General features: G+C 38.5%; 1 protein-coding gene across 1 annotated transcript in view; it reads left to right on the top strand.

Moving 5' to 3' along the window:
- The window catches only part of TLL1 (tolloid like 1), a 155,930-nt gene extending 149,483 nt beyond the window's left edge, over window positions 1-6,447 (top strand). Inside the window, 3 exon segments of the mRNA XM_042467856.1 lie at window positions 2,107-2,320; window positions 3,026-3,276; window positions 4,486-6,447. Coding sequence (XP_042323790.1) covers window positions 2,107-2,320; window positions 3,026-3,276; window positions 4,486-4,620 — 600 coding nt within the window. The 3' untranslated portion in view covers window positions 4,621-6,447.
- Window positions 6,448-19,203: the final 12,756 nt, after the last annotated feature.

Raw genomic sequence — 19,203 nt, 5'->3', positions numbered from 1 at the left:
ACAAATACCTAATCTTCGTAAAAAACAAATAAATTAGAGGAATATATCACTGTTTCAGTTTTCACTGCTTTGTCCTCATGCTATCATTTCTCCACTGCCAAAACACCAAAACTTAATCTACATGAAAACAGCTGTTAATATAAAGTGGCATCGCATTGTACTTTGGATGGCTTCCATTTTAGATTCAGTAGATTACAGCTGTGTTATTGTCTCAGACACAACTTATATCAATTATGTTTGGTCTGCATTTTATTCTTGTTCCATTTCATTCCTTTTAAATATTGCCTCTTGAGTTTACTTGGCTAGAAATTTCCACACTCCTGCCTGGTGAATTAGTGAATGATGGAGAGAAGTAAGGAAAAATAGCCAACTCTGTTTAAGAGTACACATGGCCAACCTTGTTAAATACCCTTGTCAGAAATAACTTGGGGGCTGTAATCACACTTAGGTAGAATAAGCCCAACTGGACAAAGTTCGATTTATTCCATGTGCATGAGACTGACATGTAAGTTATTAAAGCTGAATGAGCCACTTCTTCAATGTGTATTTTAGTGCATCAGTTTTAAGTCAAACTTGAGTTACCATTTACTTTTAAAAGTTACAACTTTGTTAACTGAATTTCCATTTATTAAAACAGAAGTTCTTATGAGCATCTAGAACTTTGTTAAAGCTCTAGAACAAGGATAGGGCAAATGAAGCCCTTAGATGATATTTGAATTCAACTTCCACCATCCTCACCATTGACAATTCTGTCTAGTGCTGATGGAAGTTGTACCCTAACAACATTTAGGTAGCCACAGATTGTTCTACCACTACTCAAGAAAAGATCAGATAAAGCTCTAATTTAAAAAAGTTACAAATAATGGTTGGGGGGGGGGGAGAGAGAAAATGCAGGGGGACCAGAGAGAGAGGGAGAGAGAGTGAGAGAGAGAGAGGGGAGTTTGAGATTTCTGTTTTGTGCAGCAATTTCATCCAGTTATTGTTTCGAAGTTAATCTGAAGTATTCCTCCCCCCCCCCCCCAACTTTTATAACTTTCTCAAACAGCAGAGATTTTACTTGGCTATCAGCATTTAGAAAAGTACTACTGCTGTGGGGTCCTAGAACTTGTTTTATTTAACATTTTAAAAGACTGAGTTTAGTTTTTAATACACACATGCACTCATAAAAACCCATCTAAAAAGGTCACAGGGAGAATGAGCAACCATTGGTTTAAAATCTTATATTAATAAAATTGAAATCAATGTTAATAGACTCACCATGTATATCATAACCCCTCCTTCCCCATTTCAGCTGTCTGCCTCATGTCTTTCTGAAATGTGAGATAATCCCGTGAACTAGGAGAGTGAATTTGGTGGAACATGTCTGTTTTCCAGATTTTGTTGTTTCTGCCATGGATAATTGTAGGGAATAAATGCCTTAATCCCTTCAGTGTGAAAACATGACTGCCAACTCTGAAAGCTATTGAGAATACAGTCTACCCAGCACACTCTTCAGTTCCATTATAAAAGAGCTTGTGCTAGCATACACACACACACAAACACAATAAAGATTTCCTTGGCGGGATACACACCACCATATAGTACGTATTGTATACGTACTAGGGTTAGGAAGGGGCGGTGCTTCCGCACCCCCCTAACCCTAGTATGTATACAGTACGTACAAGATGGCGGTGCCCCTTCCACATGTGCGCCGCCATCTTTACGTACTGGACGCATAGCGTCCAGACGTGTCACGGCGCCTATGACGTCGCGAATGCGCCTGCGGCGCCTCGTGACGTCATAGAGGCGCCGCAGAAAGAAGCTCCGAAATGGAGCTTCTTTTTTGCTCCGCGCGGGAGTCGCACGGTTTGGCTGCTGCGGCTCCCGCACGGAGCAAATGGCGCCGGCGGGGGTTTGTATCCCGCCATAGTTGTATTATGGTGTTTGCCTCAGAGCAATACTTAGTGCTCTGTCTGTCTTATCTCACTATCTTTGCTATCTCACAACATTGTTGCTTCCAAAACCAGCCTGCCATTCAAAGTCCAAAATGTTTCAGAATAGGAATACAGCACAGTTCACATCTGGAACAAACCTATTGTATTAGACTTATTTTTGTTAACTTTTCAGGTTTTTAATGAATTTGAAATTGAACAACATCAGGAATGTGCGTATGACCATTTGGAGGTGTTTGATGGAGAAACAGAAAAGTCTCCAATACTTGGTCGTTTGTGTGGAAATAAGATACCAGACCCCCTCGTTGCCACTGGAAATAAAATGTTTCTTCGGTTTGTTTCTGATGCATCAGTACAAAGAAAAGGCTTCCAAGCTACACATTCTACAGGTTGAACATAATCCTTATTATTTTCACAGAAAACTATTTGGAAATGTCTTGTGCACAATTTTTTGGGGGGGTCTCCTTATAAAGCAGTGAAGAGAGCAAATTGCTTTTATTTCTAATGCAGGGTAGTTGCCTGTGTTTGTAAACACTTCTGCAGTATCCTTTATAATTTATTTGTTTGTTTCATTTATTCATTTATATTCCATCTTTTTCCCGGAGTAAAACTCAAGGTGCCTCACACAAGAAAATAAGTTAAACCTAGCAATACAGTTTTAAAAACAATTAAAATCATTGCATTTAAAACAGTATTAAATTATTTTAAAAGTATACAAAAGTTATTTGCAGTGGAAGGTATAAGATAGTGAAGCTTATGTGTTTTGTAAAGATTGAATATGGTCTTCAGCTCTAGAATCATGCTACATTCTTCAGACAGAGAGAACGGGTATAATTCAGTTTTCCTTATTTAAAAAAAGAAGACCACTGTCAATAGTTTTGCTTTTGTTTTTTTCTGTCAAATATTAAATCAGGTTTCTACATAGGTCTATTTTTTTTTGTTTATACTGACCCCTGGTGACTGTTCTTATGTCTTTCTGATTGATATTCACTAATATTAGGCATTAGAGAATTAAATATGTTTGAAGCATTTTGAAACATAACTGAAACAGTCTATCTTCCTCACTTTCTTTTCCCTCTCCTTCCATTACACAGAATGTGGTGGCCGCCTTAAAGCTGAAAGTAAGGCAAGAGACCTCTATTCTCATGCTCAATTTGGTGATAACAACTATCCTGTTCAAGCAGACTGTGAATGGCTAATAGTGTCAGACCGTGGCTATCGAATAGAATTAACTTTTCAGACTTTTGAGGTGGAAGAAGAGGCAGACTGTGGTTATGACTACCTAGAACTCTTTGATGGTCATGATAAAGCTGCTCTGAGACTTGGTCGGTTTTGTGGATCAGGGGTATGTACTCTGTTAATTGTTGTGATTCTTAAAACTCTTCAGGTGAATACAAGAACTCTAGTTCAGTAATAGGTAATGAAGATGCCCATAAACAAGCATCATTTTGTTGCACCCTTCCCACATTCTTTATTACAAGACTGGGCAACTGTGGCCCCCAGATGTTGTTTTTTAGTGCCCATAATTCCCAACCATTGCCTGTGGTGGCTACTGAAATTGCAGTCCAGTGAGATCTTGAGGACTACATGCTCCTCATTCTTTCTTTATCACAACCTGTTTTTAAAATTTCTCCAAGATTAAGAAAGCAGGCTTCATTCAGTGCAATGAAAGGCTTGCTGTTTGTAAAAAGAAAATTAAAGCCCCACTCTTTTGCTAAATAAAAACATGAGGTAAATCTTGTTGAATTAATCTGTTTTGGCCTTTGTAACCTGTTTGTTCGGTAGGTCAAGATTACGTAAAGGAGAATTTTACAAATTCACCATGTTATAACATCTGAAATTTATTTCACAATTATAGTCTGAAAGTGGAAGATAAGAGATCTCCATTTGTATTTTTGTATGCTCCTGACCATCTGGCTAATTTATTGAATAAATGTTAAATTCATTAATGGTTTTTACGCATAAATTATTGTTAAAGAAATACAGAATTTCTGAGATGGAGTATGAGGCTTTCAAAAGGTGAAATTTTTGCATTTTCCTTTTTAGTATTACTTTTGACTCCTGTGTTTATTTCACTTGGGTTATTTCACTGAGGCTGCACTAACACTGCAGAAATAACCTAAGTCCTGTGGAATTCTAGGAACTGTAGTTTTTTGTTGTACCAGGGCTCTCTGACAGAGAAAGCTAAATATCTCACAAAACTACAATTCCCAGAATGCCATAGGATTAAACCATGGCAGTTAATTGGTATCAAACTGGATTATTTCTCTGAAGTGGATGCAGCCTGCTCTAGACTGCCTTAACTTAAAAAAAGAAATTTTAAAAATGAAAGAAGAAAATTCAGAACACAGCTTGCTACATAGTCAGAAACAAACTTTTCCCGAAAGTATTTTATCCCTATCAGCAGAGCAAAAACCAGCAGTTATGACTCTTCTATTGAGAAAGTCTTTTTAAAAATCCATCAGAATTAAAGATGATAGGGCTAATCCTTAAAACATTACTGACTGTTGTTTCCTGGATACCATTAATAATCTCCCCCATCTTCTTTCTGCAGCCACCTGAAGAAATGTATTCAGCAGGTGATTCGATTTTACTTCATTTTCACACAGATGATACAATCAACAAAAAAGGATTCCATATACGATACAAAAGTATAAAATATCAAGATAATGTTCACACCAAAAAATAACACAAGATCCTTAGACCACAAAACAAGGCTGAGAGAGCAATTTATGGAACGAGAGACCATGCAAAAGAAAGAGGAATGGGATTGGGGGAAAACTGTCATTATTAATATATAAATGTTTTTACACCATGAGTTCAAGTGAAGGAAAGCTGAAACATCTCACTTAAATAAATATAGTCATATTCAAGAAGAACAGACATTATGGTGGTGATGTGTGGTCTCCATACACAGCTGTCTCTGCATAGCTGGTGAAACAGTATTCCATACTTCCAAGGAGACTATAAGAGCTTTGTTCTCAGCTTGACAAGTGTCATAGTTGCCTGAATACTCAACTACTTAGATTCAGGGAACTGATCCTGCAGACTTGGCTTCATTTTAAGAAGTAACTGATGTCAAGGAGAAGAATGCCCACCATCTGCAGGTCATGCACACAAAATGCTGTCTTTATATCTTATTCTAATTGCTTTGGTGGTATATACAGGATATGATGCATACCAACAAAAATCAGGAAATGGAGAGGGGGGCAATAATTTGAGATTATTCAATACTCATAATTCATCTGTCCCATCAATGTACTAAATGTCATTAAAACAAACTGGAAATCTGTGTCTGCTAAATCATTAGTTCTTCAGAGAGTGTTGATTACAGCAACACATTGGAAGCTTTTTAACTTCATCATAATTAAAATACCTCCAGAATTTGGAAACTGTCAGTGACTTGAGAGTTTTATTATTGTTGAAGGACTCGGTATCTTCTGAACTCTTATATTTTAGATGGAGGACCATATGGAAAAGGTTCTTTTACAAGACTGCTCCAAAACTTTATGCGAAGAGAACTGAAATAACCAGAATGAGAATAATCCCAAATGTCAGTTATGGATTCAGTTTCAGTAGTAATGAACTTCTAATGTACATTTCTTTGGAAATGTTTGTGAATGAGCTTGTAATTATTTTTTCAAAACCAGTCAAAGATGGAACAAATAAGATTTCCCCCTCCCCCAAATCAGATTTCTCAAGCCATGCAGGGGGGAGCCCCAGGAGAGGGGGAGTGTTTTCTGGAAACAAGACTTTTGTGATGGCAAATCTCATTTCTATGGTGCTATTCTATGAACCTTTTAAAAATCCCCATAACCCAGATGTTCTAGAACTTTGAGCCAACAACTTGCAGATCATGAATGTCTCACTATGCCTGGCTGCATTTTAAGAAAACAGACTTTCTAAGCGTGTGAAAAGGAGAATTGGAACAGCAGCCCAAGCCCTGTGGAACAACTACTACTATTGCCTTAGAATACTTGCACATGGTCATACAGATCTTCCTGTAGATATACATCTGATTTGATAAAGAACTTGACAACCTGAACATTTTAAATGTGTGTCCAGAGAAGTGACCCTCAAGTGAATTCTCATCTGCAGAAATAGATCATCATTTGTAAATACAGTGGACTTGTTATGATGTAGAAATATGTTACTTCTAGAATCAACTCTTGTATGTGCTTTAGGCCATACATGGCTTTAGTCACAATCTATATGCATCATGTAAGTATGTATGAATGAGTGCTTTAAGAGAGTGAGAAATGTTGTGTATGAACAGACAGGTAATTTGTACTTCATGTGCCAAGTTATACCAGAATCCAGATTGACTGTAGCAACATTCTTTAATAAACAGGACTTCAATAAAGAACCAAGAACTAATGACATTTTATGTCCCCATTTCAAATAAATATTTTGATATCATTTGAAGTTGGTTGCTACTCAGCTTAGTTTTTTCCCCTTATCATGATCATACACTGGCATTAATAAATGTGTTTTGTTTTTTAAAAAAGATAAAATAAAAAATGCATGTGTATGTCTCATTGTTTGTATTTACAATTTGTTTCTGTATTGGTCTTTCATCTTCCAGATATCATACTTTTATATCTACCATCCTTTTATACCATTTTTAAGATAATTCATAAAGGTTGATTGTCATTCCTTCCTTCTATTCCAGCAATGAAGAATGGCTCTCTTATTTTCTGTTCTTGAATTAAAAAGATAGCAGCTGGAAAAAGGAGAGGTCAAGCTCAACCCCACCTTGTCTTACAGTAAAAATACAGAACAGCACATAATTTGGTGGACATATTCACATTTCTCACTGAAACCCTTTTGAGTCCCAAAGTGGCAGGGAGGCTTTGCATTGTATACTCAGCTATGTCCTGTTATAGTGGCTATGAGTACCTTGTGGGTATTCTCTGCTATGAGGACAGTGACAAATAGGGGACAAATGTAGTCTGCCACTCTGGTCCTCATTTTAACACATTATGTGGCTTTAAGATACCATAATTTATTCCTTTCTCTGACACAAATGTTCTTGATACTGAATTTGCATCACTGTACTTTTCTATGAACTCTCCCCCCCCCCCTCCAAAATCTGTTTGAAAGATGCAGGCAGTACAAAGTGCCACCTAAACACTGTGTGTTAAAACCAGTTGTCAGTCCACATTAGAGTAGAATCTAAAATCTCCAATGATTTCCACTGAAGGAAAGAATTATGGCAGAAATCCTGCATCTGGATGTTACACTGGAGATCATTGGAGGGATGAGTGGGAACACTGATCTACCAGGTCATGATCAACAAAAGAGACTCCTGTTTCTCGTACTGGCTGCCACCCGGTAAGTCAGGATTGGATGGGGTCAGGCTGGGAGACACTACTTAGCTACATAACTGAAGTAGTTATACAGCTAAGTAGCTCATCTAGAATACTGGCCATTGCTTATTGGAAAGTGTTTGTTAATGATTGTTGTGGACTTGGGTCTCCTATATAAGGAACTGTGTACTGAGTGATTTTTGTATTATAAGAGGATGGGAAACTTGGCTGAAGAATGTTACCAATTTGTCACAAAGTGACTAAAAGTTCTTCAAACTACCTGTTAATCCAAAGGCATTTAATTCTCTTTGATTTGAGAGAACTGAAACATAGTTGAAGAGTTGATATTTACTCTTTATGCTGACCTCCTTTGCCTATGTACTTGTGTCAGTGTTAATAGAATGCTTAACCCAATTACAGCTGTAGTCACCAAAAAAAAAAGACTTCAGTGGAATGTAACACTAAGAATAATTTTGTATTACAAGCGTGGTTACATGCAAAGTTTCTCTGCAGTCAGCTATCTGGAATGGAAAGGCCATCAACTCTTTCTTGAGAGGAGAATATGGTCTCATCACTCCATGCACCTGACTTCTTTGAATCTTAACACAGGCCTTGCTGGTCACTTTTGGTCCAGGTACGAATTGTTGTCCTCCAATTTATGGTGAGGGCCTTTTTGCCTATTCCATGCTGGAACAGAGTGGTGAGTGTTGGAAGCTCAGGTTAATCTGTTGATATTTGGTCAATGGAAGATTTCAGTATATGTGTTGTCAGGTATGGTCTTAGAGCACAACATGATCTCACACAGGTTCTGAGTATGCATGACCTTGGCAAGAGTGTGTCTTAGGCAAACCAGAGTCAAAAGAACACATAAGAATTGAAATATATACAATAACTGTTCTGGGAAATAGCAAACACAATGGTAGAACTTTGTAAGTGGCAAACAGCACATGTAGAATATAAATATCTTAACAGCACAGTTGCTCCAGACCCAGGAAACATTAACTCAAATGTACTAATTCATAAAGCTGAGAGGATTTGGAATTAATCTAAAATCAGGTGGTTGAAAAGAAGAGGGGAAGAAGAGGAGTGGTCAAAAGGTAGATGCTATATAATTCCCTAAATCATACTTGTAGCAGAGAAAGAGGGGGACAGATTGTGTGTATGTGTGGGGGGTTGCAATGTGCAGGGAAAATACTTCCTGAAAGATATGTTTTTGTTGTTAATTGCTGTCAAGTCAACTTGGACTTTTGGTGATGCCATGAATGAGACATCTCCACCCTTCCATCAACAACTCTGCTCAGGTCTTGGAGATTCAGTGCTGAGTCTATCCATTTGGAAAGCAGTCTTCCTCATTTCCTGTTGTGTGCCTGCAAGTCATTTCTGACTTATGGAGACCCCCAAGATGAGCCTATCATGGGGTTTTGTTGGTAAGATTTGTTCAGAGGGGATTTGCCATTGCCTTCCTCTGAGGCTGAGAGAATGCAATTTGCACACGGTCATCCTGTGGGTTTCCTTGGCTGAACAACAATTCAAACCCTGGTCTCAAACCATAGCATTCTGGATCTCTGCCTTCTATCTTGCCAAGCATAGTTCTCTTTTCTAATGAGTTTAATGTTGATTCATTGGCATTTAATTCTCTTTGATTTGGGTTAACTGAAACATACTTGAAAAGTTGATATTTACTCTTCATGCTGACCTCCTTTGCCCATGTCTTATGTACTTGTGTCAGTGTTAATAGAATGCTTAACCTGATTACAGCTGTAGTCACCAAAAAAAATACGTCAACTGAATGTAACATTACAGACAGTTTTGTATCACAAGCATGGTTACATGCAAAGCTTCTCTGCACTTAGCTATCTGGAACAGAAAGGCCATCAACACTCTCTCTCTAGAGGAGAATAAAGTCTCATCACTCCATGCACCTGACTTTGAATTTTTGCACAGGCCTTGCTGGCCACTTTTGGACCAGGTAGGAATTGCTGGTAACTTTTGGACCAACTAGGAATTGTGTCTTCTCATGATATGGCCAAAGTATGACAGTATCAGTTTAGCCATTTTGGTTTCTAGAGGGCAGGATTTAGGGGTGGCAAAAGTTATATCTTGGGCCTATTGGACCTTCCTATTGAGATAGTGGAGATCACTGTAGTGGTTGAAGTAGTAGAAAGAAGAGGACAAGCTAATAAATGTCCCCTAAGAAGTCCAGGATTTTAAGAAAGAGAATGAGTTCACAAGATTCTCTGAACAAAATCTCAGATTCCAAAGGGCCTGCGCCTAAGTCTCTTATTAAAAACCTATAAATCTCATGGCAGGCTCTTTGAAAGCTCATTCTGCCAATTACTTTCAGTTAGTCGCAAAGGTGCTATCAGATCTCTCTATGTACTTATTCTACAGATTAACACAGCTATATCTTTGAATTCTACCCATGAGAATTATGGTTTTGGTGGCATGCCCTTGGCAAAACGGGTGTTTAGAGGAGAGTCCAGTCTTTTAGGCTTTTGGCTTTTCCCTGTAAAAGGTCTTCAAGCCAATACTTTTCTTTGCATAGACAAGAAATTAAATATTTTTATTCATATGCTAAGTAACCAACTTTAAAGCTTAACAATGCAACCAAAGAAATTTTTTTGAGCATTTTCCCTCACAATTTTTTTATAATGTTTCAGCTGTGTAATGTGCATTTCTCATCATCAAAACAGAGATAAAGAAACTGTGACACTTCAAATGTTGAATTGCAACTCAAATCTACTTTCATTGGTTGTATTGGCTAGAGCTGACTTGGGGTTGTAGTCGAAGGATGTCTGGAGAGGTACACATTCCCTGACATAACATAAAACAAGTTCATAAATGATCATTTTGAACTCACACTAGTATTTGCTTTTGCCTCAAAAAACTAGTGGGCTTGTCCTTTCCTTGGAGGCTCAGGGCAAAGAAAGAATATACAGGCTGAGTCTCTCATACCTGAAATACTAGTGACCAGAAGTGTTTTGGATTCTGGAGGCTTTTTAATCTTGGAATATTTGCATATACACAATGAGATATCTTGAAGATGGGACCCAAGTCTAAACATGAAATTCATTTATGTTTTATATATAGTTTTGTCATACATAAAAATTCCAAAAAAATAATAATATTAAAACACCCAGTAACAACAACTAAAAATCTTGTAATCGTCGTGCAAGAAAGATTCTAAATTCTATACACAGGGAATTGTTGCAGAAGAGCTCGAGGAATACTAGTACTGAATGCATGAAATAGATGTTTAAATCACTTGGGTGAGTGATTCAAATACATACAGTAATCCACTAGATTTTAGGAATACTCTGGCAAACCTAAAAGTGATTTTCTGTGAATAGCATATCAATGAGAGTAGTACTGATTTTAAAAAGTAGATGGATCTCAAAATGCTGACAGTATTGAAAATTATTTCTTCTTGGCCACACAGTCCCATCAACCTTTCCATCCCATAGACTGTCTGTCAGGTACCTGTTGCCCAATTTTGCAAAAACAGAATAATGTCCTTTGTTCTGAAAGGCTGATTTGAATTGGAGACTTTTCTATGTACCATTTGGAGACTTGCTTAATTTTAAACATTTCTTCATTTCTAATTTTACAAATATGCAGTAATATATAAAACAGTATGGATTACAGAAGGTGTGGGTTGTTGGGTTTTTTTCAGCCTCTACATCCAAGCAAAACTATGAGTTAGCTGCCTTGAGGGATTTACTGTTGAGTATCTTAAAGGGGAAAAAAAATTAAAATACAACTTAGAACTCTGACAAGAAGTTTGAATTTATTATTAGCTGCAGGATATTAAATTACAGTCAGTTCTGGAGAAAAAGGTTCCCATTGCCTAGCAAAATGGTTTACAAGGATCTGGAGAGTATTAATAGTGGAAAAATTTAAGGATATTAAGAAATGTCCATCCAAAATGGCTGATGGCTCCTAAGTATTGAGGAAAATCAGACATATTTAAATCATGCCAGAATGGCCAAATAAATATCTTTTTAAAACATACTATAGACCACAGAGTAATTTCCATGTTTCCCTCTTTCCAGATGTAAGATTTTCTTTTGATACTGCATTTATGACTTTCCCCGTTTTTTAAAAAGTTAACCATTAACTTTTCTCTTACCATTGATATTCCAGATTACGATTTGCAGTTTGAAGACTTGTGTTATGTGTTTTCAAAAACCAGCATTCAGTTGGGTTACTTAATACTATATTTAAATCTGACAGTATTGATTTAAATTGATATGGTCCAACTGGCTTCATTGAAGTGAAGGGCATAAAACTAAGCAACACTGACTTCAGAATAATTTTTGTCAGGATTTAAATGTGCTTAAAGATTGTGGCACTAATGTGCTTAAATGCAAGCCATCTGGATCAAGGGATTTCTTAGCCAGACAAGTGCCATGACTCAAAACATTCTGAACCTTGGACTTGAGTAATGTCAATTGATGGTACAATTTATGCACTATAGGAAGCTTCCATAAAAAAGAAAGGATGATATATTAAACAGACAGACAGATAGATTATGGTCCTAGACCAGTCAAGAAGGAATTATAGAAAAACAGCCATCTTAGCAAAGAAACATTTAACAATATTAATAGGCCAGAGTAGTTTATGTAGTACTTTGCCTAAAACTCCCTAATTTTTTTCCATTTTTTCCTGTTCACTGGCCTAAGGAACAAAGGAAAACTGTTGCTCTCTGTGACAGATAGAGGTTGCCTCTGTCTTTTCTTTTTCTTTATTCTTCATCTGAGGGAGGCCATTTTCCAACATTTTATTCAAAATCCCTAAGGTCACTAAATAAACACTGTTATTTTTTAAAGTGCAACAGAACTAGGTTTCTGTGACATGACCTAGTTGGTTTCTTATAAGCATACGTAAGTCAGTGTTGGAATATGGCCCAGGACTTTATGTCATCTGATCATCTGCATTTTCAGGACAACAGTTTTCTCTCAAAAACGAACGTCATAAACATTATGTGTCCCAAAAGCAAACCCTGACTTTAAAAAAAAATTAATCCAATTTACAAAAAATATATCCTCCCTTGTCCTGGTATTAACTGTTTCTGGTGAAGGATCTCATTTAATTCTTCCCTCAGTTGTGCTAAGCCATTATTTCTGACATGTCAAATTATATGAAGATTTTTTTCTTGAAAGGCTAGTACTTCCACTTTCTCCATGTTTCCAAAAACATTTCAGTCATTTCCTATGGATTGTCAAAGATGCTCTACAAAATGCTATTTTTAAGGGGGGCAGCCATGCTAGTGCTTCATCAGAGATACAGAACTTATGATAGGTCAAGATACAAAGTATGCCTCCATGTGTAGTCTTTAACACAATTATGGAGCCTGATAATGCCATCCACAACATCAGAGGGTTAAATATACCTGCATGTTTCTCTATGTGATATATACCATCATATATGCTTTCCTGCACTCAGCATTGGACAAATTTTCTGCAAAATGGACACAAATCAGACATGAGAAATGGCAATATTGGAGCACCAGTGGGGGACACATTTCAGTCTCCCTGGACTCTTATCAATTACATTCAGGTGGCCTTTTTAGAATCAGAGTTCAAAGCAGAAAAGTTCAAAGCAGGGTTCCAATGTCACATAGCTGAATAAGAATTTATTAGGAGATTAAACCATGACTGAGATTTTGCTTAATGCTGGCAAAGCGTACTTAGGAGAAACAGTAAAGACTTTTCTCTTTGCTCAGATGCTTCTTGCAGTATGCAACAACAGCCAGAGGACTGCTGAGTGTACCTCCAGCTCTCCACCTATTGATGGGCTGCAGAGGTGACTTCAGGCTTATTATGGCTGCATTTGAGCATGGAGGAAAGAAGAAACATCCTCCAATGTAAGGATGCTCCTTCCTCAGTGTTCAGGAGCAGCCAAAAGGAGCCCAGATTCATTCCCATAGTTGAACAGGAGCTGTGAATATACATCTGGACCTGGAAAACCCAGCTGGCCCTGGGGATGACTAGAGGGAAGTTAACAACAAAGTCAAATGTATGGGCTAATGGATGAAACGCAGAGAGAAGAAAAATGGCAACTGGTGAGAATGATGCAGCAAGAGAGTGTGTGTGATAAAACAAGCAAAGATGTCACCATAATGCAAGCCAGTGGTTAGTTAGTACAAACATGCAAAGTTTCCTAACTCTAACAGTGGTCTTTTGATGGTATAATTCATTTGAGTTCATCCATAGGAGTGGTGGGTAAATATAATATAATATAATATAATATAATAAATATAATTATAGTCACACACACACACCCAACTGCAGACTTGCCATCCATGGATTTGAGCAATCGTGGCTAGCTCTGCCCCATTCACCCCAATGGCAGTGTATGCATGTGGTTGTGCTGCAGCAGTGATGCACATTGCACACTGCCATTAAAACCAATGAGACATAAAAACACACTGGCAGATCTGTCTGAGGAAAAGGACAAGATGTCACCTCCTCCCCATTGACCAGCATTGCAATCTGACTTCAATACTGGTTGGCAGGATATTGTCCTCAACCATATCTTGTATATATTCATCACACACAGATCTGTCTTCTAATAAAAGGAAACAGCTGAAAGCCACTTTCCCAACAGTTTCTCTGTGATACCTGAAGCAGCTGCTTTGTTCTGCCTAATGGCAGGGCTGGCCCTGCCAATCAGCATACATACTGAGAGTGTTCCCCCCTCCAAAAAAAAACAAAAAACCCACCTGGTGTTATTGCAAAAAGATGGTATCCCTCACTTAGATACAGTGGGATGCACATGGAGCAGCTAGGGATGTATGAGTTTTTTTAGAGGAAAATTGCATCCCCACAAAGCTTTTGAAGCAGTAGTTCATCTCTTTTTTTTTGGGGGGGGGGGATGGACAACAACCTCACTCAGGTGATTCCTTACTCAGTATGCTGTGTCTCACCAAAAGGTAATCCTGGGTCAAAAGCGTAGTGCTCCCAGTGCTTCTGAAACAGCTGCCAAGAGCTGAAGTGTGGCAAGGTGGGAAATAGTAAAGGTTCTGCTTTTGGAGAAAAATACTGGAAGTACTTTGGAAATGGGGGGATGGAAAGTCTGGCAAAGTGGAGAAGAGAGGATGTTGCTTTTGCCTGGCTAGGAGGGAGAAGGTGGAGGATGATGGGGAGGGGGGGAAGAAGGTGGATCCTTCCTAATCAGATTGAAAGTGGAAAGGTTTGTAATGATTGAAATGCAAATTCTGGCAAAGTATGGGAGGTGTAATGTTACTTTTTCTGGCTTTGTGGGGGGGGGAGAATAAGGGGATCTTTCTTTTATGCTGATGAGGGTGCTAGCATTGCAAAGGTTTGGAAATGCAAAAGGAGATGAAAGAGAGGCAAGCACATGCACGCCTCTCCAACCCCTCCCTGCTGCCCTGTAACTGGAGGGGGAGCGATTATTTGCAAAATTTTCACATTGGTGAGGGTCCTTTACCCCTAACCCCCGTGAATACAGAGGGATGACTGTATAGTAAAACCTCATCCATGTCTACTTAGGTTTGCATGCTTCTTGAGAATGTACTGCCAAGCACAATAAAGACTAATATGGTGGAACTGTGGAATTTCCATACATGACACCACAACCCAGCACACTTTCTTTGTTAAACCATAACTAACCTGTTCAGATAGACAACAGCACATGAAACAGCCCCAAATTATGAAAGCATCAAAATGTCAATTTTGATATCACTGCACACAGTCATACTGCTTTTGAAACACTTCTGACCTTTCCTTAGTGGAACAGTCTGTCTTTAATTTTAAAAAGTTCTGCTCTTGTGTGCTTGAAAAGCTTTTAGTAAACCACAAAATGTATCAGTGTAATTCTATAGTGGATTTATAACTTACTGAGAGTGCTTCAGCAACAGACAAAGATGCAAGTGTTACAGTGCCAAAACTAAACTCAGTCCTCACTAATTTGGATTCATTCCAGCTATATAACTTAACTTTCTTCAGATATGTACCCCTATGCATTCTTTTCCCATGGGAGTCATCAGGTACTTTCCTATTCTCCATATTTATGGAAAAGGTTTGCCCGGGAGACTTGCATTATATGATGCTTTTATTTATATTATCTTGGGCTCCTGATAGGAAACAAATGTGATTAGAGCAATAGAATATGCCTCCTGCATAAATGTGTTAATGTGTAAGTCTTACTGTTCTGCTACAGCAATTCACCCTAACCATACAAAGCAGTTGTTGCTATTATTTGCCATCAACTCAGCTTTGACTTACAGCAAATTTATGAATGAGAGATCTACCTTACCCTGGTCACCAGTTGCTCTGCTCAAGTCTGAAAAATTAGGGCTGGGGCTTCCCTTACTAATTCCACCAGTCTTCTTTTCCTACTGTCTTCCACATTGGAAAATATTGTCATCTTTTCAAATGCTACATCTTTTCATGATATATCAGATGTATGATACCCTAAGTTTAATCATCTTGGCTTCTAGCGAGTGTTCAGGTCTGATTTACTCAAAGACACACTCATTTATCATCTTGGTAATTTATGATATCCATAGAACCTTTCCCAGAACTACATTTCAAATAAATTGATTCTCTTCCTGACAGCTTTTTTCACTGTTCAGAGTTCACAACCGTTTTTTCTGGGTTCTTTTTGATGCAGAGGGACACCACATGATTTGGCTGCTGCAGTGTCCCTCGAGAAAACAGGCAGCTCCAGCCCACCCTTTTGGGGCAGTCTGTCGAGCCCTTTAGTCTCAGCAGTGGCAACTATTCATGGTCTGGATGAAACAGCTAGTGTTCAGTATTACTCTTGTGGGGGGGAAAAGTTATTAAATGGAGCCAATGCTGTGGCTTGTCATGTCCTACTGGGAGGAAGCTTTCACAAAGATGGAAGACAAAAAGCAGAGGCAGATAGGTTCCAGGCTTCAGTCAAAACAAGAGGAGGCTGTTAGCCCTATCCTGAGAGCCAAAGCTGGGGGGCCCTTTCAAACAACACAATTGTAGTGCTCTGATTCCAGCTTAACTGCCATGGTTCCATCCTTTGAGACCTTTCAATTTGCATTTTAGGGATGGGGGTTTAGAATGCTCTCCAATGAGCTTCACCAAAGAACAAACCCCAGGATTTCACAGGATGCAGTAGGATCAGAGTGCTATAATTTTGTTGAGTAAAAGAGCCCCAGGATCAGTCAATGTACATTCTGAAAAGCAGAAATTAGGAATATTGCACATGAACACTGGAAATTAAAGTAGCAACAGTAAAGATTCAAGGCTGGCTTTAATAGGCTTTATAAGGGAAACCCTGAGCTAATTAAGCCATCTGACCATAAACTGGCACAGCCAAGGCCATCTTTTTACTGCAAGGCAACAGATCTATTATCCCTGCTCAGCCTTATCTGACATCCCTGGTTCTTTTGTTTATTGACTTTTGTCTTTTCCTTAGACTAGATTTTCTACCAGCTCCTTATTTAGCTTTGGATTTTCCAGAAAGTGTATCTACACTGATGGGAAAACTAGTACCCACCTTTTAGCCACAACACATTTTTCTGGTCTTCAGTGACCTGCTTAACACCACACTCACCATGGCAAGATTAGAGTAAGCTGCCACACATTTTCCTCAGATGAACTCACATTGGTATAAAATGGCAGTTTTATGAGGGTCACATCATTTTCAGGAAAATATAGAATAAAAGGCAGTTCTTTTAAAATCAGATTTTCAGTGAAAAGCCTTGAAAGAAAGAAAGATAGTGGAAGGGGATTGAAGGAAAAGGGGGTAATGGAAGGAGATTATGTTATTTTTTGAGAAGAATTCTCTTGCACCAATTAAAAAAAATATCAAGAGATCTTGTTTGGTTAAGAAGTTTCATTGTTACTTATCCTTGCTTCAGTGACTTCCTTTTTTTTTTTTTTTTACTATTTGAGATATATGTATGCACATATATAATATGCACACACATACAGATGCCTCCGCTTTTTCCTATTACTGATGTTGTGACTCTGTGTGTGTGTGTGTGTGTGTGTGTGTAGATATGGAATTGAATGTAAATAAGTGATTGTACTTTTAAATTTTATTTGTTTAATAAAATTATTTTAAAAAAAGCCTTGCATTGCCTGTTAATCATCACAGATGTATGCCTGGCTCCTAGCAGCTATGAGATGATGGCACATTTTTTGACCAGCATAAACATGGACTCAACTTTTTATGCTCAGACCCTGCATTGCATTGGCTATGGCTCTGCTATTATGGAACTTGTATGTTTAGCCCTGTTTTGGCTTCATTTCTGCACTGCCTGCTGTTTTCAGTCACAGGTGCACCTGCACGGCACTCACCAGCTGGAAACAGGACACAGACCATGTTCAATATGAAATATTTTGCCCTCCTGAAAAAAAGGCTGACAACCAGGGAATTAAACTTGCCACAAAATTATTCTCATTGCTGGTTCTCTTGATCTTCAGGGACTGCCTGAAGGAAGAGGTCCCCCCTCCTCAACTGTCATCTTGGCCTCAGAGGGAGCGATCAGGCAGACCCAGCAACATCAGGGACTGCCTGAAGGAAGAGGCCCCCCCTCCTTAACTGTCACCTTGGCCTCAGAGAGAGCGATCAGGCAAACCCAGCAACATCAGGGACTGCCTGAAGGACGAGACTTCTCCCTCCTTGTCACATTGTATTTTGTATTTATTGCAATTTTTTACTGTACACCGCTATGATCATTGCGGAATAGCGGTCTATAAATAAAATGTATTATTATTATTATTATTATTATTATTATTATTATTATTATTATCTCTTTTAGCAATGTGTTATGTTCAAAGAAGATAAGCAGTTGTACTCAGCAGTGTAATCATTTAGCCTATGATAAGTGATACAAGTACCACTGCAGGGCTTCTAAAACATCACAGTCTTTCTTTCTATTTAACACTCCATTCACTTGTGCTTACTTCTACTGCAGATGTATACAGTTGTTCAGGTATAAAGCTGCATGGGTTGGTTAAATAACTGTGGAATTACACTCTTCTTTTGCAGTTAAGCACAGAATCTACTATAGCATAACATTTTCTCCATTATGTTTTCTCCATTTAACTGCCAACTTGGAGAAAACATCTTGAAAATACAGGAGCACAAGAAGATCTCTTCCGATCCAAATCAAACTTCTGTCTTGATTCATCTGTTTCAGTACTCTTCACTTATTCCAGGACACTCGGACAATCTGTCGAAGGGCAAAATACCCATCAATCAATAAAGCAATCCCTTGGTGGGGGAGGGGGTCAAGGAAATTCCATGCTGGAGTCACCACCACTTCTCTTCCTATTCCTCCCAGGCTCCAGCCCTTCCTACAAAACCTTAAAGCAGGAATAAGCATTTTTGTCTTCTCTGAGACCCTAGAAGCTTGCATCATACTGCTGAGGCTGCCATTTTGCACAACCAAAAATGACATTTCATCATTCTTAATCACTTTTGTGGGGAATTCTTCACTTTCAGGGTAGGTTCTCTCCAAAAGAACACATTTGTGTGTTTGAGACCAGGTTTTTTTTTCTTTTCTTTTAGATGAAATTATTTTTGGTGTGCCAAGGTTTGGAGAGATCACATGGGACCACCAGAAGGACTACTTATGGCCCATGGGCTACATGACTTCCAACTCTGCCTCAAAGGCAGAATTTTTTGGCTTGGAATCTAGCACTTTGTTGGCATGCTGGACATGCTCTTGACACAGGCATTGTAGAGCTCTCAGGATGGATGGGTCATCACATTGTTAGAACTAGGTTCAGACACCACCAATATTCATCTGAATTCAGGAGATTCAGTTCAAGGTCTTTTAGCACAGAGGCCTTCATTATCTTGAGTGCTGTAGTTCCATTTCAGTGCTTGGACTGGTGTCTCCTCCACTGGCATCACTGGTTCCTCAACCTCTGAATCTCTCCCCAAGTTACTACTGAGGTTAGGACAAATGCCATGGGCAGAGAAGAATGTCTACTGAATCCAGTGGCACC

The sequence above is a fragment of the Sceloporus undulatus genome, chromosome 5 (assembly GCF_019175285.1).
Source record: "Sceloporus undulatus isolate JIND9_A2432 ecotype Alabama chromosome 5, SceUnd_v1.1, whole genome shotgun sequence".
In the NCBI taxonomy this organism is placed as follows: Eukaryota; Metazoa; Chordata; class Lepidosauria; order Squamata; family Phrynosomatidae; genus Sceloporus; species Sceloporus undulatus.
Note: the sequence above shows the minus strand (reverse complement) of the source record. Positions and strands in the feature narration are given on the sequence as shown.